Source organism: Sminthopsis crassicaudata, chromosome X (genome assembly GCF_048593235.1).
Source record: "Sminthopsis crassicaudata isolate SCR6 chromosome X, ASM4859323v1, whole genome shotgun sequence".
Lineage (NCBI taxonomy): Eukaryota > Metazoa > Chordata > Mammalia > Dasyuromorphia > Dasyuridae > Sminthopsis > Sminthopsis crassicaudata.
In genome coordinates, this window is record NC_133623.1 from 29,632,776 (window position 1) to 29,655,766 (window position 22,991).

At 45.0% G+C, this 22,991-nt stretch overlaps 1 protein-coding gene across 2 annotated transcripts in view; it reads right to left on the reverse strand.

Moving 5' to 3' along the window:
* The window catches only part of GABRQ (gamma-aminobutyric acid type A receptor subunit theta), a 72,853-nt gene extending 50,643 nt beyond the window's left edge, over positions 1-22,210 (reverse strand). For both annotated transcript variants that reach the window (XM_074277512.1, XM_074277511.1), the window contains exons 1-2: positions 21,536-22,210; positions 17,894-17,982 (exon numbers count right to left, since the gene is read on the reverse strand). In XM_074277512.1, the coding sequence (XP_074133613.1) occupies positions 17,894-17,982; positions 21,536-21,606 (160 nt within the window). In that variant the 5' untranslated portion in view covers positions 21,607-22,210. The remainder of the gene's footprint in view (positions 1-17,893; positions 17,983-21,535) is intronic.
* Between the last annotated feature and the right edge of the window lie 781 nt (positions 22,211-22,991).

Below are 22,991 nucleotides of genomic sequence, written 5' to 3' on the forward strand. Positions count from 1 at the left end.
TGACTCAGTTTCAAAAGATGAATGAATGAATGACAACTGCGCTCAATCTCCTCTGAGTTTCTCCTATTCTCTTGGCTGGGCCTTGGTTAGAGGTCCCAGGGCCCTAGCAGGCAAGGATCAGGGCACTATGGATGGCAGCAAGCTGCCCTTATGATCAGGCAGCTTTCTAACCATACCACAGGTCTGGTCACCTCCAGCCTGAATTTATGACCTCTGGACAAAAAATTTGAACCAGCTCCAAATATAGCATGTGAGAAATCAGCCATTTTCTAACCAGAGTTCTCACATCTGTCCACAGCCAATGGAAAAAAGCATGGGCCAAAGTAAAGGAAGCAGCAAGAAGAAACAGCCATGACAACTGCATTCAGAGACCCTTGGGCTCCCTCTCTTCATGAAAAAACCCACTAGGAAGCATCAGGACAGCCTTGGAGATTGCAAACAGTAAGTAACCTCTTTCCCCAGAGCTCTAACTTTGACACCAGGCTGATGAAGCCATGGACTTGTCTGTACTCCTGATTCCCTCTGCTGCCTCTCCACAGCTGAGGGTCCAGGGGTTCTACCTGTGTTTGAAAAGAGTGTACTTTCTGGGGCAGGAGTGCTGCTTTCTAACTTCTAGGGCAAGTAGAATCACCAGGTTTCCATCTTGAGTGACTGACTTTTCTTCCAGCATCAGTAAAGTCTGTGAATTCTATAAAATATCTTCCTATATCCTAGGTAAGTTCAAGTATCAAAGTAAACATCGCTCTAGCCATTTTACAGATTGAAAAAGGGAAGCAATAACAGAACAGCAAATGCTGATTTGTGCCAGGTAGTACTCTGAGTGAGTGGCAGTGCTTTGAGCTAGGGTCACAATTCTGATCTCTCATTTCCCAAGATTACTGTTCAATTTATTTTATGTTATTGTTTTTTCTTTTTCTGATGCAGTTGGGATTAAGTGACTTGTACAGGGTCACACACTAGTAAGTTTTAAGTGTCAGATCCAATTTGAACTCAGGTCCTCTTGACTCCAGAGCTGGTGCTCTATCCATTGTGCCATGTAGCTGCTCCATTACTTTTTTTAAATTTTATTTTTAAAAAAAATTTTTACTGCGACCTTTTGTTTTTAACAGCCTCGTAATTTATAGATATGCCTCTGCTTCTCCCCTCCAGTGTGTCTTCCTTTGTAGTAAAGAAAAAGTTAAACAAAACTACTACAGTGTCTGAGTATGAGTATAATATTCTACTCCATAGCTCCTTCAATCCCTCCTTCCCCCCATCCCCAGCCTCCCAGGAAACCAGAAACCACCACTTCTCCAATGAAATAAGGGTGATATATTCTCCTATGACCCAGTCACCCAGAAGACTAGATACCATGTTTACCACATTTTATAGTTTGCAAATTGAGTTTCTGTGCATTTTCTTTCTCGCTTTTTTAATAATAGCTTTTTAGTTTTCAAAATACATGCAAATATAGTTTTCACCATGGACCCTTGGAAGATCTTGTGTTCCATATTTTTCCCTCTCCCTCCCTACCTTTCTCCCCTAGACAGCAACTAATCCAATATTGCTTAAATATGTACAATTCTTCTGAATATATTTCTACTTTATCATGTGCATTCTCTTTGTAAGCCTCACAGCAACACTGTGAGAATGTCATTTCTATTATACAGATGAGAAAAGTGAGGTTGAGAAAGGTGAACTGATTTGCCTGGGGTCACACAATGTAGTAAATATTTGAGGCTAGATTTAAATCCAAGGCTTTTTGATTCCCAACTCTAGAACTTTATCCTTTCTTCTTAACCTGGGGTGTGTGAACTTGATTTTTTCAATATTTTGATAATTATATTTTATAATTAGTTTCCTTTCCCTAATTTTCTTCTTAGTTTCCTGTGTAATTCTGTATATTCTTTATTTTTCAATTCTATATGTTTTATTCATTTACAAGTATTGGTTAATAAGGGATTCATAGATTTCACCGAAGTGTTTGCACGTGGGGGGTCAATAACGTAAGAAAGATTAAGACTCCCTGATCAGAATCGAGAAAGAGCTATCAATCTGTCAATCCTTTCCGTGTCTGGGCCCGGTGAGGTTTCCCTTGCTGCTTCTGGAAAGAGAGTGAGCTCCCCATTAATGATGCTATTTAATTGGATTAGCACTGCAAAAGGCCGGAGTGGGGTAAAGGGCATTCCACTTAACAGTATGAGCAAAGATGGGGGAGTGGAAATTGGTGGGACACATCTGGGAATGGTGGGCAATAAGGGTCTTTTTAGAAGGCCTAGTATAATTTTAACCCATGTAAACTCCTCAAAGCCTTAAGTTTTTGATTATACTTAAAGAAATCATTCCTTCTATTTCTGTTGCTGTCTCTCCAGAACCTAGCTCATGACCTGGCACACAGTAAGGGCCAAAAATGCTTATTGAATTGAATTGATCTGAAAAGTCTCTTGCCTTGTGTCCATGAAACTGACTCTCTACCTAACTTGAACCAAGCTCCAGCCAGGGAAGTTGTCCAGCTCTTGGGGAGAATCTAGGGGACAGAAGGCAGCTATAGAATGGCTGCCCCTTTCTTACTACTGGCTATATGGAGATAATGGGGGACCCTCTGGTTGGAAGGAAAAGGATGGGAGGATTCTTCTGGCACTGGGCTGCTCTACTGCATCTGGCTGCTCTACTGGTACTAAGGCTCCTTTTCTCAGGAGCAAACAACTCCTATTTTCCCTTCATCTTTTTCAAAAAAGGAAAACCAGAGTAATGAGTGTGGATTCTGGGAGCCCAATTGGGAGGTTGTGGGGCAGAAGTCTGAGGCAGCAGCCTGTGTGGCTGACTTCCTCCAGAGCTTGCCCATGAAGGGCTGGGGTAATCCTTGCATCCTGAAACCTGGCCCAGTCTCCTATATCAGACTCTCTGGGTAAGGGTATCACCCCTCTCAAGAGCAACTAATCTTGTATTCTAGGTGATCTCCCCAGGAAGGCTCCATGGCGCTTGGACCCTTGCTTTCATGGGCAGGAGGAAGTAAAGGGAGAAGATGGTTCTGGAGAATAGCTTGATCTCAGCATAGCTGAGTCATTGATGCACTTTTGATTGATTTAAAGTGTGGTTTATGTTACAGTAAAGGTAAAAAATGGAATCTTTATCAATTGGCAGGGATCTGGGGGCGCATTAATTGTTTTCCTGCCAAACCTACAGGTTCCTTCATCCTCTTTGTGTTTTTCCCCTCTTACCCTTTTCTTTCTTATCGCTTTGCTTTATACCCTATTCTTCATCCAGTTTTCTCTTTCATCCTTTTCTTCTCTTTTCCAAATTCTTCCTTCTTCCTTCTGCATCCCTTTCCTCCTTCTTTATTGCTAGCCTCCATCTGTACTTCTTCTTCCAATCCCTGCATTAAATCTCCTGAGGTCTAGGTGATCTTCCAGCAAGGTCCCTTGACAATAGCCTACTGAGCTGCAGAGCTGCACAGCGCTTGGCCTCCTCTTGCTTAACAAACCATTCCTTGACCCTATGAATCCCTCTAGCAATTACCTACCCTAGGACAGCTATGTGGTGCTGTGGTGGATTAGAGTCAAGAAGACCCAAGTTCAGATCTGGTTTCAGACACTGTGTGACCCTGGGCAAGTCACTTCACCCTGTTTGCCTCAGTTTCCTCATCTATAAAATGACTTAAAGGACATGACAAACTAGTCCAGTACCTTTGCCAATAAATCCCAAGTGGGATCACAAAGAGTCAGATGTGATTGAAAAATGACTGAAGAGCAACAAAAGATTACTCTTGCTGTCTCACCATTCCACCATCAATTATTGAATTAAAGTGGTCTGAGAAGTCTGACCTATGCCAATGAAATTGACCTTTCATCTAACTTGAACAAGCCCCAGCTTGGGAAGCCCTTCAAAGGAGTCATCTGTCCTAACTGCCCAAATAATCTTTGGCTCCCAGTTAATTCCTTCATTCCTTGCAAATTAGCTTCTAACCTCAGAATTTCACAAGTTGTTCTTCTGAAAATCATCAGTGATCAGGAGAGCCAACTCCAGTGGTCTCTTTTCTCAGTCTTCATTTTTCCGAACTTCTAGGCAGAAGCTGCTACTGTCTAATACCTCTGCTTCTTTAGTTCTCTTCCTTTGACTTCTGCTATGCTATCTACTTGCTTCCCCTTCATTCATTATTCTCCCCACCCTCTAAATGTGGATTGCCCCTAAGGCTCCAGTCTGTGCTTCCCTACTTTTTTTCTCTCATTTCTCCTCTCATTTCATTCCCACATGGACATCTTGCCCAGAAATAGACCATCCCAGATCTCCAGCTTTAACTCTGGATTCTTTCCTAAGCTCTAGCCCCAAATCACAGATCTGAAATTGGAAGGGACATCAGAGGCATCTAGTCTCACCTCCTGACTTTTACAGATGAAAGAAGTAAAACTCAGCCAGTTAAATGTCTAGTGCTGAATTTGCAACTGCTCAATTTACAGTTTGCTAGACTTGGGGCTTTGTGAGGGCAAGGACTATGTATTTGCTAAACTTTGTGTCTCTCCCAGTCACCAGAACACTGCTTTGCATACAGCAGGCATTTAATAGATATTTAAATGGAACTGAGGAGAGACATCCAGGGGAACTTTCACCTCCAAGGCATGGTCTCCAGTTCCTCATTATCCCACTTGGCTTCCTCTGGACTTTCTCCAGTTTGTCAGTATCCTAAAAATGGCTCCCAGACCTGATTTTGGTCAGGACAGACTTCTCTTGTTCTGAACACTCTCAAAGAGCATTCTTTCTCTGTCCACTGCCTAATACCCACCATGCTCTGAGTCTAGTGCTTTCTAATCTACTCTGGAGAGGGTGAGGATCGGGCAGACCCAGAGCCTGAGAAGGAGAATGGTCCTTCAGTGTTGGCTAAAGCAAAAGAAAGGGTTCTGGGAAAGACTCTTTGGACTTTTGAGCTCCCCTTCCTCCACTCTCTGACCCAAATCTGAAACTCTTTGGATGTTGTGAACCATAGTTAACTATTTTCTTCTTGTTGTTTGTAACGTTTGGGAATCTGGGGCAAGATGGTATTATCTCAGAGGCAGAAAGGGACCTTAGAGATCATTTTGACACCCCAAACCCTTCTGTCCACTGTCAGAATTTCCTTTACAGCATCTCTGAGAAGAAGATATTTGTCTGCTAGGAAACCATCAGTGATTGGGAGCTCACCTACTTAAAAGGGAGCCTATTGTACTACTGAGTTTATGATTGTTTGGAAGTTTGTCCTTTCATTAAACTGCATCTGTGGTCACACCAATATGGATGTTTCCTCCTGATGACGCAGATTACAACTTATCCACATGGGTCTCTCTCATGTGATTCTTGTTTATGCCCTCCTCTGAGGAGGCTCCCAACAAACTGGAGGCTTTGCACACTTTGTCCTGTTTACTGTCATCCCTTACTCTTGACTCCTGATTCCTGTTTCCACTTGAGACTCTGTGTTGAGTCTCTTCCATCACAGTGGTGAACACCTTTAGAGAATGTACACCTCTCGGTTTTGTACCTTACCCGAATCTCAAGTTAACCACATTAATTGTCCGCAAAAGTGTTTTGTGGTTCTTTTGACCTGCTTATTTTGATAAATGATTTGTACTCTAAAATAAAAATGATTTGTGCTCTACTCAAACTTCTGTATAAATTATAATGTGCCTCAGTGCCATTTTTTTCTGTCTATTATCTATTTTTCTTTATCAATCACTTGTTTGAGTAGATAGTAGGTCAGGACTATGTTTCAATTGAATTCCATATATTTTTCTAATTGTCATTCTTTCTTCTAGCTTTTTACTAACTCAAATCTTTGATCTGCTAATGTCGGTGACCTGATTCCATACAGACAGCTGATGCAGGGATGACTCCCACATCAATAATCATCCTTATCTTGATCCCATATTGCTTTGTAACATTTCTGCCTTACTCATAGTTGGGACCAATAACAAAACAATCCAAATCTCTGCTTCATAGGATACAGTATCTACTATTTAAAGGCAGTCATCTTGTCCCCTCTGAGCCTTCTCTCTTTTGGGCTAGGATCCTCCTTTTCTTCCACAGCTCACTAAACGGCATCGGGGTTCTTTATTGTCCTGATTGCTCTCTCATAATCTACCTCCAGCTTCTTAATTTCTTTCTTAAATGCGACTCCCTCCCTGAAAACACTACTTCTGGGCAGATCATACATGGCAGGACTGCCCTCTCCCTCATTCTAGACACCTTTTTTGGGCAGAGCTCTCTTCTGTTTAAGTGCTAAACAGGTGGCCCTGGTGATTCCCCTTCTGAGAAATTTTTACTTCTCCTCTCATTCGCGCCTCAGATCCTCCCACTGAAACCCAATTGCCCCAGGTCTCCATCTTGGGATCCCTTCCAAATCTCCCAGCCTCTCCAAGCCTGATGTAACTGCCAAATATCGGCTTCCCTAGTTTTACCTTTACCAATCAGATTTTCACCAGTTTCCATCAGTGTCCAAACTGTTCTATCATATCTAAAGTATTTTTATATACTGCCAGATCATTAGAGCATCTCAATAGATCTGTGACATAGAGGTGAGGCTAGCATCAATCTACCCATTTCATAGAGGAGAAAAATCAGGCCCAGAGAAGAGATGCTTTGTATAGGGTCACATGGTAATTAAATATGGAGACAGAATTCGAAACCAGATTTCTTATCACCCACTGGAGTGCACAGCCTAGATTTTGAGACTGACTTGCAGTTCTAGCTATGCTTCTGGACACTGGCTCCATGTTTTTACCCTTTCATCCATCCTCTGATTTCTTCCTAAACTCCCTAAAACTGTCCTCTTCCTAAGTAAAAACTCCAATCAGAACAGCAAGTTCTACCTTTGAGATGTACATGGAGGTCAGGACAGGGCCACCAAGGGGCAGTGGGGGAAGGGGGAGGTTTGCTGTCCAGCAACTGTGTCACCTTGACTTCAGTTTCTTCCTGTGTATAAAGAGGAGGCTGGGCTAAATAACCTCCAATGGTGCCTTCCAACCTAAGTTTGTCAGCATTATCTAAGGCTCATTCTCCCTTTTTATCAGAATGCCAACCCTGGCAGAAGCTTTTTTGAGAATTATATATTTTTCTAATTATCAAGTAATTTTTTCCTTCTCATCTCTCTCTCCTCTAATGAAAAGAAAAAAAAAACCCTTGTAAGAAAGGCTTTGCATAGTCAAGCAAAACAAATCCCTAGACCAGCCATGTCTTAAGATACCAGGCATTTTCATTTGACCCAGACTGGGAGTCAGGAGACCTGGGCTGCAATCCTGCCCCTGAGGCCATGGACTAAGTCTCTACCCCTCCCAGCAGTCCAGTTTCCCCATCTGGGAAACAAAGGGGTTGCATCTAGGGTCCCCCTCTGGATCCAATATTGCCTTCATGCCCAAGTTAAAAAGTTATTGGACATGGACTGTCAGTCTACTGAGAGATCTGCCCTATCACTCGTGCCTCAGGGAGCAGGTAGACCCCAGAGATCAGGCAAGAAAGCAGGAAGCCTTGGTTATTTGATAAGCTGGGCTAGATGAGAGTGCTGGAGCTACCTGGGAAATTCCATTGACTGGTACCTAGAGGGAAGGAGGGGTTAAAGCGGGGACCCTGGAGGGAGGGGGGGGAGGAAAGGGGTTCTACCTTGGCCTGTTCCTGCTGAGCTCAGGGTGAAGCTAAGGAGGCCTTTTAAAATGTAAAACTAAAGCACAATCCCCAGTGGGCATGTCCTCCTTCTGGCATCAGATAGATTGTGTTCTATTTCTGAAAGGCTCACACCAGGGAGACAGAGGCTGGAAGGGTCCAGCTCAGCAAGGCTGGGGAAATCCCCAGGGCCGGGTAGCATGGGCGCAATGACCCTTGCGGGGGGCGGGAGGGAGGTGGACATCAGGCACAAAGATTTGCAGCACCAGGCTGCCAACTCTCTAAGAGAGCAGTGCTGCCTGGGAGCCTGGCTGTCAGTTACCATTGCTTGGGCTCAGATTCTGGGGCAAACCTGTCCCAGGGCCCTCTCTTTCTCTACCTTCATAGTTCACCTATCTTCCCTGCCTCAGTTTCTCCATAGTATGAAAGGAACAGCCAAGAAAAGGGAAGTGAGGTATGTGTGTCAGAATACCAGACATGGGTGCTTGCTAAGAATGGGCACCTGAGCAGAAGCTGGATACAGTGGCCCTGCCAGGATTGGGTGGAGGAGAAGCTAGCTCTTTCCTGACCATCCAAAAGAGGTGAAGTGAAAGTGCTGGATTATGGAGTCAGGAAGATGGCTTTCAATTCCATTCTCACACTTCCTAAAGGTGTCCTCAGGCAAATGGTTATACCTCAGTTTCCTCCAGTGTAAAATGGGATCAGTAACACCTACCTTAGATTCAGATATCAAAGAAAATGAGCTAAGGTGCTTTGTATACCTTAAGGTGCCATAGTAACACTAGCTAGCATCATTGGGAGAAATAGATTTCTCTGTCTAGAGACAGAGAAAGGAAACATCTCTAAGATCATTTCTCCCCTATAGACTTGATTGAAAAATCCATACCCTCGACTCTTTTCTCATCTGTAGCTTTCTTTCTCTTTTGTCAGATAGATTAAGTGGAGGCTCAAGGAAAAGGCAGACTAGAGAGAACAAGGATCAGGGAGCAAGCCTGGGAGGCCAACTAGACAAATCTTGGGACCCATGGGTGAAAGAAGGGAGCACTACTTCAGACCCTCAGAGGAGGAGAAGGATAAGGAAGAGACAGAATGGAGACCTGCGTAATGAGCCTTTTGGAAACGTATTACAAACCCAGGACTTGGAGGGGCTGCCAAAAGAGCAGTGGGTCCCCTCTGCCTTTAGATGCAAATAAAAAAATGCTGTAGACATGGAGTTAGCCCATTTGCACAGGGGAAAGGTGAAGAGTAAATGGGCTTTCAACAGAATTCACTCAAGCACACATCAAGCATCTTATCTGAATGAAGGATGGCCTGAAAATGGGAGCTGGTACCTTCCTCTAAGGAAGCCCAGGATCTTTACAGAGAAAGAGTCCCCCTTCTTCTAGTTCTGAGGGCTGGGGTAGAGAGAGGGGGTTCCTATGAGAAGAGGGAGCAGGTATAAGGATGGTAGGACACTGAAGCATGGATCGTACTTGGGCCCTTCCAAGATGGGACTTTGGGCAGTCATTCCACACTCTATGCCAGACATAGCTCTGTTTGGAATTCCTTCTTTTATTTAGCTCCAAAATTTCTCTCTCCCCTACCCCTAAGATGTGTAGATGCCCACATCTGACTGAGCTCTTCCTCCAAGGAATAGGCTCTTCAGAGGCCACTTTATTACACAAATATTCTATTTTCATTTATTCCAGGGGCCCTTCCCACTGAAGCACACTATCCTTTGTCTTAGCATTATTCATTTGGCCAGGCTCAGAGAGCTGAATCCTGAGGAGACAGGACAAAGATGGGCAAACTTTGACTGGGGAGAAGCAGGGAAGAACCCTAGAGCCAGGGACCTGGTCCCAAGAAGTTGGGGCACTCTTTTGCTGGGGGCCAGTGATGAAAGAGTAGTTGGCAGAGGAAGGGGGAGACACCTTCCCTCTCTGGGAGGATCTCCTGCAGTGCCTAAGGCTGGGCTCTGCATACAGAGGGCACACAATCAATGCCTTTATTATTATTTATTATATATTATTAGAATGGAAGTTCATTATCAATAGCGATCTCTTCATTCTTGATGCTTATGTTCTCAGTCCCTGGCAGAGTTTCATCAGGCCCACTAGGTGTTGAATAAAGAATTGATTGCTTGATTTTATGATTGTAGGAGTCTAGATCTAGAGATGGAAAGGACCTCAGAGGCTATCTAGTCAAATCTCCTCCTTTAACAGAAGAGGAAACTGAGGCCCAATGATTTTAAGTCTTTGGGTCTAGAGCTCAAAGAGATCTCAGAGACCATTTAGTCTAAACTTTTTTTTAAAGAAAAGGAAAGTGAGGTCTAGAGATCTTGAGTGATTAGGTTTAGAGCTAAAAAGAATCTGAGAGGCCATTTAGTCCAAAATTTCTTTTCTTTACAGAAAAGGAGCGTGAGGTTCATGAATCTTAAATGGCTAGATCTCATGAATATTAAATGGCAAAGAGCTCTCAGAGGTCATCTAGTCCAACCTCCTTTTTTTTACAGAGGAGGAAACTGAGGCCCAAGGATTTTAGATGGCTAGGTCTAGAGCTCAAAATGACCTCAGAGACCATCTAGTCCAACATATTTTTACAGAATAGTAAACTGAGGCCCATGGATCTTAAGTGACTAGGTCTAGAGCCCAAAGAGATCTCAGAGAGCATTTGGTATAAACTTTTTTTTTTTTTTTTTTTTTTTGCAGAGGAGAAAACTGAGGTCTAGGAATTTTAAGTGGCTAGGCCTATAGCTGAAAGAAACCATTAAGTCTAAGCTTTTTTTTAATGGAGGAAGAAACTGAGGTCTAGGGATTTTAAGGGGCTAGGTCTAGGGCTAAAAAGGATCTGAGAGCCCATGTAGTTCAATCTTTCTCTTTTTTACAGAAAAGGAAACTGAGGCCCATGGATTTTAGATGGCTAGGTTTAGAGCTCAAAGAGATCTCTGAGATCATTTAGTCTAAACTTTTTTTATTTTTATTTTTACAAAGGAGAAAAATGAGGTCTAGGGACCTTAAGTGGCTAGGTCTAGAGCTAAAAAGAATCTGAGAGGCCATTTAGTCCAAAATTTCTTTTTTTATAGAAAAGAAAACTAAGGCTCATGGATCTTAAATGGCTAGATCTAGAGTTCAAAGAGCTATCAGAGACCATCTAGTCCAACCTCCTTTTTTGACAAAGAAGGAAACTGAGGCCCAAGGATTTTAGCTGGCTTAGTCTAGAGCTAAAAGGGACTTCAGAGACCATCTAGTCCAACCTTCTTTTTTTGACAGAAAAGTAAACTGAGGCCCATGGATCTTAAGTCACTAGGTTTAGAGCCCAAGCATTTAATCTGAGCTTTTTTTTTTTTTAATTTTTTTTTTTTTTTTGCAGAGGAGAAAACTGAGGTCTAGGGATCTTAAGTGGCTAGGTCTAGAGCTAAAAAGGATCTGAGAGGCCATTTAGTCCAAAATTTCTTTTCTTTACAGAAAAGGAAGCTGAGGCTCATAAATCTTAAATGGCTAGGTCTAGAGCTCAAAGTGATCTCAGAAGCCATCTAGTCCAACCTCCCTTTTTTTTACAGAGGAGGAAACTGAGGCATAAAGATTTTAGATGGCTCAAAGGGACCTCGGAGATCATCTAGTCCAACACTTTTTTTACAGAAAGGGAAACTAAGCCATTTTAGGTGACTATATCTAGAGCTCCAAAGGGACCTTAGAGACTGTTTAGTCCAACCTTTCTTTCCTTTTTTTTTTTTTCAGAAAAGATCAAAGAAATCTCAGAGAGCATTTAGTCTAAACTTTTTTTTTTTTTTTTTTTTTTTTTTTTACAAAGGAGAAAACTAAGGTCTAGGGATTTTAAGCAACTAGGTCTAGAGCTAAAAAGCATTTGAGAGGCCATTTAGTCCAAACTTTCTTTGCAGAAAAGGAAACTGAGGCTCATTCATCTTAAATGGCTAGGTCTAGAGCTCAAAGACATCTCAGAAGCCATCTAGTCCAACTTGCTTTTGTTTTTCTTTTTTACAGAGGAGGAAACTGAGGCCCAAGGATTTTAGATGGCAAGGTCTAGAGCTCAAAGGGACCTAAGAGACCATATAGTCCAACCTTTCTTTTCTATACAGAAAAGGAAACTGAGGCACATGGATCTTAAATGGCTAGGTCTAGAACTCAGAAAGATTTCAGAGGCCATCTAGTCCAAGCTCTTTTTTTGTTTTACAGAGGAGGAAAATGAGGGCCAAAGATTTTAGATGGCTAGGTTTAGAGCTCAAAGAGATCTCAGAGACCATTTCATCTAAACTTTTTTTTTACAAAAAGGGAAACTGAGGCCCAAGGAGTTTAAGTAACTAGATCTAGTGCTCAAAGGGACCTTAGAGTCCAACCTTTTTCTTTTTCACAGAAAAGATCAAAGAAATCTCAAAGAACATTTAGTCTAAACTAATTTTTTTTTACAAAGGAGGAAACTGAGGACTAGGGATCTTAAGTGACTAGGTCTAGAGCTAAAAAGAATTTGAGAGCCCATTTAGTCCAAACTTTGTTTTCTTTGCAGAAAAGGAAACTGAGGCTCCTGCATCTTAAATAGCTAGAGCTCAAAGAGCTCTCAGAAGCCAACTAGTCCAACCTCCTTTTTTTTTTTTTTACACAGGAGGAAACTGAGGTCCAAGGATTTTAGATGGCTAAGTCTAGAGCTAAATGGACGTCAGAAACCATCTAGTCCAACCTTTTTTACAGAAAAGGAAACTTAGGCTCATGGATCTTAAGTGACTAGGTCTAAAGCTCATAGAGATCTCGGAAAGCATTTATCCTAGAGCTGAAAGAAATGTCAGAGAACATTTTGTCTAAGCCTTTTTTTTTTTTTTTTTTTTTTTACAGAGGAGGAAACTGAGGTCTAGGGATTTTAAGTGGTTAGGTATAGAGCTAAAAAGGATCTGAGAGGCCATTTAGTTCAACCTTTTTTTTTTTTTTTTTTTACAGAAAAGGAAACTGAGGCCCATGGCTCTTAAATGGCTAGGTCTAGAGTTCAGAGATCTCAGGGGCCATCCAATACCAACCTCCTTTTTTTTTTTTTTTTTTTTTTTTTTTTTTAACAGAAGAGGAAAATGATAACCATGGATTTTAGATGGCTAGATTTAGAGCTCAAAGAGATCTTAGAGTACATTTAGTCTAAACTTTTTTTTTTTTTTTAACAAAGGAGGCAACTGAGGACTAGGGATCTTAAGTGACTAGGTCTAGAACTAAAAAGAATTTGAGAGGCCATTTAGTCCAAACTTTGTTTTCTTTGCAAAAAAGGAAACTGAGGCTCATGAATCTTAAATAGCTACATCTAGAGCTCAGAGAGCTCTCAGAAGCCATCTAGTCCAAACTCCCTTTTTTTTTTTTAACAGAAAAGAAAATGAGGCCCATGAATCTTAAGTGGCTAGGTCTAGAGCTTAAAGAGATCTCAGAGATCATTTAGTCTAAACCTTTTTTACAGAGAAATAAACTGAGACCCAAGGATTTTAGATGACTAGGTCTAAAGTTAAAAGGAACCTCAGAGACCATCTAGTCCAACCTTCTTTTTCATTTTTTTTTTACAAAAAAGGAAACTGAGGCCCATGGATCTTAAGTGACTAGGTTAGAGCTCAAAGATATCTCAGAGACCATTAGTCTAAACTTTTTTTATGGAGGAGGAAACTGAGGTCTAGGGATGTTAAGTAGCTAGGTCTAGAGCTAAAAAGGGATTTCAGAGGCTATCTAGTTCAACCTTTTTTTTTTTTTTTTTTTTTTTTTTTTTTTAACAGAAGAGGAAACAGAGTCTCAAGGATTTTAGATGGCTAGCTAGGTCTAGAGCTCAAGGGATCTCAGAGACCATTTAGTCCAACCTTTTTTTTTTCTTACAGAAAAAGAAACTGAGGTCCATGGATCTTCAGTGATTAGGTCTAGAGCTCAAAGAGATTTCAGAAACCATTTAGCCTAAACTTTTTTTGTGGATAAGGAAACTGAGGTCTAGGGATGTTAAGTGGCTAGGTCTAGAGCTAAAAAGGGATTTCAGAAACCATCTAGTCCAACCTCCTTTTTTTTTTTTGTTTTTTTTTTGTTACAGAGGAGGAAACTGAGCCCAGAGGATTTTAGGTGACTAAATCTCGAGCTCAAAGGGAGCTTAGAGACCATTTAGTCCAATTTTTTTTTAATAGAGGAAGAAACTGAGGCCATGAATCTTAAGTGACTAGATCTAGAGCTCAAAGAGATCTCAGAGACCATTTAATCTACACTTTTTTTATGGAGGAGGAACCTGAGGACTAGGGATATTAAGTGGCTAAGTCTAGAGCTAAAAAGTGATTTTAGAGACCATCTAGTTCAAACCTTCCCTTTATTTGTACAGAAGAGAAAGCTGAAGTCTAGGGATTTTAAATAGTTAGATCTAGAGCTAAAAATAGATTTCAGAGGCCAATCTTCTCTTTTACAGAGGAGGAAACTGAAGCCCAAGGATTTTAGAAAGATGGGTCTAGAGCTCAGTGGGATCTCAGAGACCATTTAGTCTAAACTTTTTTTATACAGAAAAGGAAACTGAGGCTTATTGATCTTAAGTGGTTAGATTTAGAGTTCAAAAGGACATCAGAGACCATCTAGTCCAGACTCCCTTTTTTTTAAACAAAAGAAGAAACTGAGACCCAAGGATTTTAGATGGTTAGGTCTAGAGCTCAAAAGGACCTCAGAGACCTTCTAGTCCAAACTTTTTTTTTTTAACAGAAGATGAAACTGAGGCCTGAGATTTTTAGATGGCTAAGTCTAGAGCTCAAAGGGAATTCAGAGGGCATATAATCCAACCTTTTTTTGTTTTTAAAGAAAAGGAAACTGAGGCCCCTGGATCTTAAGTGACTAGGTCTAGAGCTCAAAAAGATCTCAGAAACCTAAACTTTTTTATGGAAGAGGAAACTGAGGTCTAGGGACTTTCAGTGGCTAGGTCTAGAGCTAAAAAAGAATTTCAGCAACCATCCAGTCCAATCTCTCTCTCTCTCTCTCTCTCTCTCTCTCTCTCTCTCTCTCTCTCTCTCTCTCTCTCTCTCTCTCTCTCTCTCTCTCGCTTTCTCTCTCTCTCTCTTTTTTTTTTTTTTTACAAAGGAGGAAACTGAGGCCCAAGGATTTTAGATGGCTAGGTCTAGAGTTCAAAGGGATCTCAGAGACTATTTAGTCCAACCTCCCTTTTTTACCGAGGAAGAAATTGAGGTCCAAGGATTTTAGATGGTTAGCTAGGTCTAGAGCTCAAGAGATCTCAGAGACCATTTAGTACAACCTTCTCTCTCTCTCTCTCTCTCTCTCTCTCTCTCTTTTTACAAAGGAGGAAACTGAGGCCCAAGGATTTTAGATGGCTAGCTTTAGAGCTCAAATAGACTTCAGAGACCATTTAGTCTAAACTTTTTTTTTTTTTCTTTTTTTTACAGTGGAGGAAACTGAGGTCTCTGGATATGGAGTGAGTAGATCTAGAGTTCAAAGAGACCTCAGAGGCTATCTAAAAAACTTCTTTTATTTTACAGAGGAGGAAACTGAGGCCCAAAGATTTTAGATGGCAAAGTCTAGAGCTTAAAGAACCTCAGAGACCATTTAGTCTAAACTTTTTTTCTTTTACAAAGGAGGAAACTGAGGCCCAAGGATTTCAGATGGCTAGGCCTAGAGCTCAAAGAGATCGCAGAAGCCATTTAGTCCAAACTCCTTTTTTTTTTTTTTTTTTTTCAGAAGAGGAAACTGAGGGCCAAGGATTTTAAGTACTTGGACCTAGAGCTCAAAGGAACCTCAGAGACCATTTATTCTAAAGTTTTGGGGTTTTGTTTGTTTGTTTGTTTGTTTGTTTTACCAACAAGGAAACTGAGGTCAAAGGATCTTAAATGGCTAGGTCTAGAGCTAAAAAAAATCTGAGAGGCCATTTAGTCCAAACTTTCTTTTCTTTACAGAAAAGTAAACTGAGACATATGGATCTCCTAAATGGCTAGGTCTAAAGCTCAAAGAGATCTCAGAGGCCATCTAGTTTAACCTTTTTTTTTTTTTTTTAACATAGGCTAAAACTGAAGTCCAGGAATCTTAGGTGATCTAAAGCTAAAACAATTCTCAGAGGCCATGTACTCCAACATTTTTTTTTATCAGAAGAGAAAACTGAGGCCTATGGATTTTAGGTGGCTTGCCTAAAGACACACTTAGAATTCTAGATCTATATCTGGAAGGGATCTCAGAGGCCATATTTTCCAACATTCTTCCTTTAAAGAAGAGGCCATATAGTCCAGCCCCATCCTGTCAGTTTAGGATAGAGAGATTCAGAATTTTTTTATTCACATATCCTTTCTGCCCTTCCTGAGTGGAGCTCTCTCTCTTTCCTACCAACCAACGTTATCTTCTTTTTTTGTTCTTCTTCCTTCTTGTTCCCACCCCTCTCAGTTCTTTTCATTTGCCCATTACCTTTATTCTCATTTTCTGTCCTCATCTTACTTCCTTGATTCCTTTTCTTACCACTCTCACCATTTGCCTTCAAAGCCCCTTTTCAGTGCTTCTTGGTTAAGTGTATTACTTCTTTTTGTGTTCTTAAGTCTTCTCCCCCCTTTATCCTAAACCATTGGCCTGTGACTTATGGTATGAGTAAAAGTCTACTGGATTGAGAAGCAAAGGATGGGGCTCTGTAACTCATTACTTACCTGTGTGACCTTAATCAAGTTACTTTATCTCTGTTTGCCTTTTTCCTCAATGGCAAGCTGTGCTTCATAATCACCTACCTCTCAAGCTGGTGGTAAATATATATAAAGGACTTTGCAAACCATTAAATGTTATAGGCAGGCAGGAATTATTACTTGAAAAAATATCTCTGAGCAGGTGCACAGATATTAGAAGTGATTGTGAAATTGTGTCATTCTCCATGTCTTGTTTTTATTTTTCTTACCTTTGCTATGCGTTGTCCAGGAGGCCTTCAATTCCGGCTGAGGTGATCCCTACTGGTATCTTTTTACATGTCCTGTTCTTCCCCTCCCATCCTCCCTGTCTCCATAGTTCCACCAAGTGAAATATATGTAAGGACTAGTTTTTATTTTGTGACTAAGTGTTTGATATGCTTTGCATACCCCTCTTCTCCAATGCTATATAAATGAAAGGTGTGTGAAGAGATTGAGCTAGAAACATTAATTATGGCCTTGCAGAGCTGGAGGTGAGCTGTGTAGGCTCTTGCTCCCTTAAGGATGTTGCCTATATCGCCAGGCTGTGTAAGCTTTCTGTGGAGACAATAGCAAACCCCTCTTTGTACAAATACAGAAACTATATTTTCATGTTCCCATCTGAAGGGGAACCACTGAGGTGAAAATCGTATTCTCCAAATGTAAAGTAGCATTTGCTAAGAAAGGGAAGTGACTAATTGTACTTATCTCTTTACTTCCCCACAAACTTCCAAATGGGGACTTGAACCCAACCCTGGAAGAAATGTCTGAAGAAGACAGTCCCAGTTCCCCCTGGACTCTTGGGATGAGGGATTTCCTCCATTCCCGAGTGCCTAGAAGAGGACTTTGGAAAACTTGTTCCCACCTCCTTCCATCAGCATATATTCAATTATTTGTGTTTATGTAATATACAGAGCTGTGCCCATGGTCACCACAAAATAAGTTCTTTTTTCATTCATTCATGGATTCATTCCTATGTCTCTCCCCCCCCCCCCCCGCCCCCCACCAGGAGGATGCAAGGTACCAGATTTTTGTCCCAGGATCCTCAGTGCCTAGTATCATGCCTTGTGTACAGTAGGCATTTTGTCAGAGTAGGTGGATTGCTAGATTGCATTAGGGTAGCTTCAAGCTTCCTCTCTGCCATAACAGAAGGGTGGACAAGGAAGAAGGGGGGAAAAGAGCGTGCTGAGGTTGTGGGGGACATCTATGTGTTAAAAGTACCCCCCCATGCAGCCACTTTTGCAGAGCCCTGGGCCCTGGTTATATTCATTGTATCCACACCCATTCCTCTGCAGGGGAGGGGGCAAGTCTGGCTAGGAGATGGGCACAAGGAGGGGATGGGAGAGGGAAAGGAAAGGGGTTGAGCCATGTAATGAGGCACATAACCACACACGATAGTGGTATTTAAATGCAAGCGCTTAAGATTACGCTTGTTATGGGAGGCAGAACCAGGTAAGGAGACGAGGGAAGGCAACCTGGCAGAGATGATGAAGCCGGGGGCGGGGGTCTTTGAAGAGAGTGGGATGGGAGGCAAATGAGAAAAAAAAGCCCAATCTGAAGTAAAGGAAAACGGGGGTCCACAGCCCGGGAAAGTGGCAGGAGCCAGCTGTGGCTGGCGTGTGTCTCGCGGAGCCCCCCGGCTTGGGCAGAAAGGAGTGCAGCGGGACTTACCTCCAAAGTCAGGGCGGAGGCGGACATCATAGCCCTTCAGCAGGCGGTCCACGATCTCTTTGACCTGAGTCATGTTCGCAGAAGTTTCACTGCAAAAAGAAGTTGATGTTAGGGGCAGAAACCCGAGGGAGCTTGCTCCTCTAAAGGGATGCTGCAGCCCCCCACCTGCCTGTCCGAGTGAGGGCCACTCCCACCTGCCCCGCCCTGCGCTCACTCACCCCCTTCCCCGGCGCGGCGCCCAGCAGCAGCAGCTTCCTCCTCCTTCCCCCTCCTCTCTCCGCCACTTCTGACGTCATCCCCTCCCCATTCCCGCTTAGCCCAACCCAGCCTTTTGAAGGGGGGGGGTGTCTTTTGCGACACTCCGCACTGGGGAACCAGAAGGGAGCCTGGGTGATCTCCCGAAGTTCCGCTCTAGCCTAGGGTTTCAGGGTCATCTGCCCCAGCTCCGTCTTTGTGGGTGGTTTCCCCCTCCGCCCCCCCCCCCCCCATTTTTATTAAGCCCCGGAGAAACAAGCCGCTTTCTATATGTGAGAGAGTGTGTGCACGGCTGCGTGTGTGGTTAACGCTGCGAGCGGCTTCCGGCGGGCGCCCCTCTGGGCGCACCTTGCTTCTCCCGCTCCGTAGTTACTGCTCTTCTCTCCAGGCAGACATTGGGACAGCGTTCACGTGGCTTGGTTCTGATTATTTCCTCCCGCCTGTTTTTGCTTTTCTCCGTATACCCCATCTCAACTTCCCCTCCCCTCTTTCTCCTGCTCTGCTCATATAGATTTATTTCCTTTTCTGCTTTGTGTTCCTCAGAGTTCTGGAGAGAAGTTTTCCCCAATGTCTCTAGCATCTTGTGGCACAGCTTGGGCCGTGATAATTGCCCGGCTAATAATTAGCCGTTCTCCCCTATTAGCAGAGCCATCCCGGCTAGTCCTTTTTGTGGTCCCGAGACTGGGATGGAAGGTGTGCGCGCGCACTTGTGTTTGCGCTAGTGTGCGCGCTTATGTGTGAACTTCCCACTGCCTTGGATTTCTGAGTCCTTAAGATCTTTTGAGGGCCGAGGATGGGCTATGGGGCAGCTAATTAATTGCAGGGAAACAAAACAGGAGCTGGAGTACTGGAGATGGTGGAGAGAAAAGCAAGTCCCCCCACCCCCAATCCCAGGAGTAATTATTGCATCCTTTTGGGCCTTACCAAAAAATACAGCTGCTCTTTTCCCAGGAACCTTGGTCCTCACACCCTAGATCCTGCTTTCCCCCTCCCCTCCAAGCTGGAGAACAGTCTTCCAACCCCTGAGCCACATCTTTCAAAATGAATTTCTTTTCCCAGGCTGGGTCCTCTAAAGCTGCAATGCTATGTTCCTATTGCCAGCCGTGACATCAGAATAGGGTTGAGGATTTTGGTTGCAGATCCATATGTCCTGGTTGCCATCGTGACACATATATTGTTGTATGAATCTGTGACAACTGTGTGTTGATAAATGTCTAATGGCAAGTCCACAGCTGAGAGGATCCTGTATGTATTCATCCAACCATGCCACATCCCACTCTGTCTAAGGATCCACACTTTCTTTCTTTTTGGGAGGAATAGCAGCATTTATGTTTGAAAATTAAAGCCAGTGTGGTAGAAAGTAGCAACTGGGGATCTTGACACTCACTGTTTGCATGTCTGGATGTGTGTGTGTGTGTGTGTGTGTGTGTGTGTGTGTGTGTGTGTGATGTGTATGAGAGATTGACAGTGACTATGTCTGGATCTAGGGGGAGTGTGTGTGTGTGTAAGAGAGATTGATATTGACTGTATGTTTGGATTTAGAGATATGTGTGATGTATGTGAGAGATTGACATTGTATGTCTGGATCTAGGGGGAGTGTGTGTGTGTGTGTGTGAAAGAGAGGGAGGGAGGGAGGGAGGGAGGGAGGGAGGGAGGGAGAGAGAGAGAGAGAGAGAGAGAGAGAGAGAGAGGTTGACACTATATCTGGATCTAGGGGTGTGTGTGTGTGTGTGTGTGTGTGTGTGTGTGTGTGTGTGTGTGTGCATTCATGTAGTTAGGGCTAGGGTTAGGGTTAGGGTTAGGGTTAGGGTTTCTTGCAGAATAATGCTTTGAGCTCAGGATATATCTTCTTTTTATGTAAGTGACAACTGAATCTTCCCTGGGCATCTTAGCGTCATCAGTTGATAATGAAAATTTATCTGATTTCCATTCCCTGTATGTGGATTCTAAGTGTGTGAGGTTGCAGACAGAGGCTCTGCCTGTTCCATGTCCGTAGCCTGTTATTTCTTTTCTTTTCATTACCTTTTGGTATATACTTACGGCTGGATTTGATCAATTATTCAACGTTGTCATGCAGAAAAATGCCCTTTGGAGTACTCCCACAGTCGCCATTAATTGTTCATAAATGAACAAGGGCCCCCCCCCCCCCCCCCCCCCCCCGTGTTTCCAAGATTCCTCATTTCACTAGTGTGGGTCTATTTGACCCGCTCCTATGTATTGGTCCTGGGATGCCCAGAGATACATACGTATGTATAGATCACCTTTGCCCTTGGGTAGTCCGAGCAGTGGGAATGTCCTTTCTAAAGCCTTACTCGGGCTGGCTCCATGTGCACCTTCAGGGCCTGCGGCCCTGCACAAGGCAGGTCTGCATTGGGAAGCGGGCTCCTGATTTTGGTGCGGTGGAGGAGGCGGGGCAGTCTACAAGGAGCAAGGATGCGACGGGAGCCCCGCCCCTCGAGGACCGCCAGGACCATTCGTCAGAGCCCAGGTTGTCAAGTGCCAAGGAGTCGGTGCCGTGAGAGCGCTGACTGCTCCCCTCCCCATCCCCCCCCCCCCCCCCAGGATCTGTGCTGCAGCTTAGCTCCGCGTAGGGAAGCGCTTCTATGTCGTGTTTATTAAGCAGCGTTTGCCGAGAATCCGCCTCCACTCTCAGTCACACACGTGCAATCTGCCCCGTGTGGTCGCCACCACCTGTTCATTAGTGCTGGGGCCGCAGACCCTTTTGGGGCACAGCTCGGGCTTTTGGACAGTACCAATTACCCATGATCGATTTCGGGAGACGAGGGGTGTCTATAGACACGCACCTGTGTGTGCGGCTCTATGGTCTAGCGTATGCGCACGGGCGAATGTGGGTGGGTCAAAGGCTCGCCTGAGTGTACGCGCTGTGTGCGTTTGCGCATATTTTCGGGCACTGCAGTAACAGGTTCAAATGGTTGAATTTACACTCCCCCCTCCCCTGGCCCTCCTCCTCCTCCCCCTCCCTCAGGCTAGTGGGCACACCCCAGTCCTCCCTCCCTTTCTGCGTCTGTGGGCGCCACCCGTGTGTGTGTGTGTGTGTGTGTGTGTGTGAGTGTGTGTTGGGGGGGTGGTCTCTGCGCTTGTGTGCAGGGGCTGCAGAGATGCTGCAAACGCTCTGGGGGGGGCTTTTTGGGGGTAACGAGCGTGTTAATGGGTATAATGCTAATCCTCGGGACCCCGTTTTTTTCTGGAACTGGATGTCGCGGCTATTCCGCTCTCTGGCCCCTTTTCCTCTCTCCCCCGCCCTCCTAGGACCCTAGCCGGGGTTTGGGGGCTAGCTGGCTGGCGGGACCTTATTTCCCCGGTCCGCGCCCCCTGCCCTCCCCTCCCCGCCCCGGGGTCCCACTCCCGGCCGGTGGGCCACCTTACCTTTGCGCGCCGCCGGCGAGACAAAGCAGCGCCAGCGCAGCCACGATTCCGATCCACCTGTGCGCCAACATCGTGCCGCCCGAACCGTCCAGACACGAGGACCTGCGGCGGCGGCGGCGGCGGCGGCGAGGAGAGCGCTTCGGGCTGTCTCGAGCGGGAGATCCCTAGCTTGCCACTGAGTGGGCGAGGAGAGGGGGAAGGGACGCGGGTTAGGTGGGGAGAACCCTCCCCCGGAGCGGGGAGGACCCGAAAGGGGACCGATCCCTCGCCCTCACTAGCTCTGTCTGTCTGTCTGGGAAGGAGCGCTGGGGTTAGCGACGCTTTGGGTTGGAGGCGAAGGGAGAAATTCCCGGGGAGAAGAGGAGGAGGAGGAGAAGGAGGAGGAGGAGAAAGAGGAAAAGGAGGAGGAGGAGGAGGAAGAGCAGAAGAGCAGCCTCTCCCGAGGGGCTCAGCACGGGCTCGGGGAAAGGGTTGCGGATGTAGCGAGGGACAGGGAAAAGGGTTGGAAGCCCTGCCCTGTCCCCCTGCCTTCCGTTACCCCTGCCTCCCAGTCTGCTTCCTAGCCTTCTGGTGTCTGCTCCCGCTCGCCTGCCTGCGCCCTCCGCTCTAAGAGCTCTCTGCCTCTTGCCTGCAATTTTGCTACCCGGGCTCTGCAGATGCAGTGTGGCTGGGGCTGCCCACCTTCTGAGACGACGATGCACACAGCCAGGGGAGGGGACTAAAAAGAGGCAGGCGGGCGGAGATGGGAGGGGGAGCAGGAGGAGGAGCAGGGTGAGTTAGCTGGCGACACAGTTTGCTTCCAGATTCTCAGCCCCCCCTTCCCCTCCTCTTTGTCTCGCCTCTCCCCCCTCCCTTTGGGGTCTGGCTTTGGGTGCTAGGATGGCGCCTCTGCTGTTACTGCGGCTCTTGCAGCTGCGCCAGGGCCGGGGGAATGGGTGCTCGCACCCCAGACCAGCGACCCCCGTCCCCTTCTCGCTCCCTCCCAGACGAGGGGCAAAACCACGGCCGCAGAAAGGATGGCTGCGAAAGACAAAATTGCTTTTCTCTTGTTGCCGCGGCAGCAAAGTGTGGGGGGTGTAGACGAAGGAGATGAAGAGAGGAGTTTGCAGCTTACCAAAAAAAATGTGTCTGGGCAATTGGGATCCTCGCGTCATAACTGACACCACTAAGCACCGCTAGAGCTCAGAAGGGCTTTGGGCAGGAGGGGAGGGTTGATTGGGAAATTTGGGAGCATTTGGAGCTCTTGGGGTGCCATTTGGGAAGCCAGGGAAAGAAGTTGGAGCCGCAGCCCAGACAGCCAGCCTAGTGCACTCCCGACTTCTCCATGCCCTTTTCAGAGCTCTCAGCCCCAGTTTGCCTCTAGAAGGTTCTGAGGGACCCCGCCCCGCTCCCCAAAGGCTCTCCTGGCACGAGGGGAGGCAGGGCGCAGCAGTCTGCCTCCTGCCAGAACTGGTAC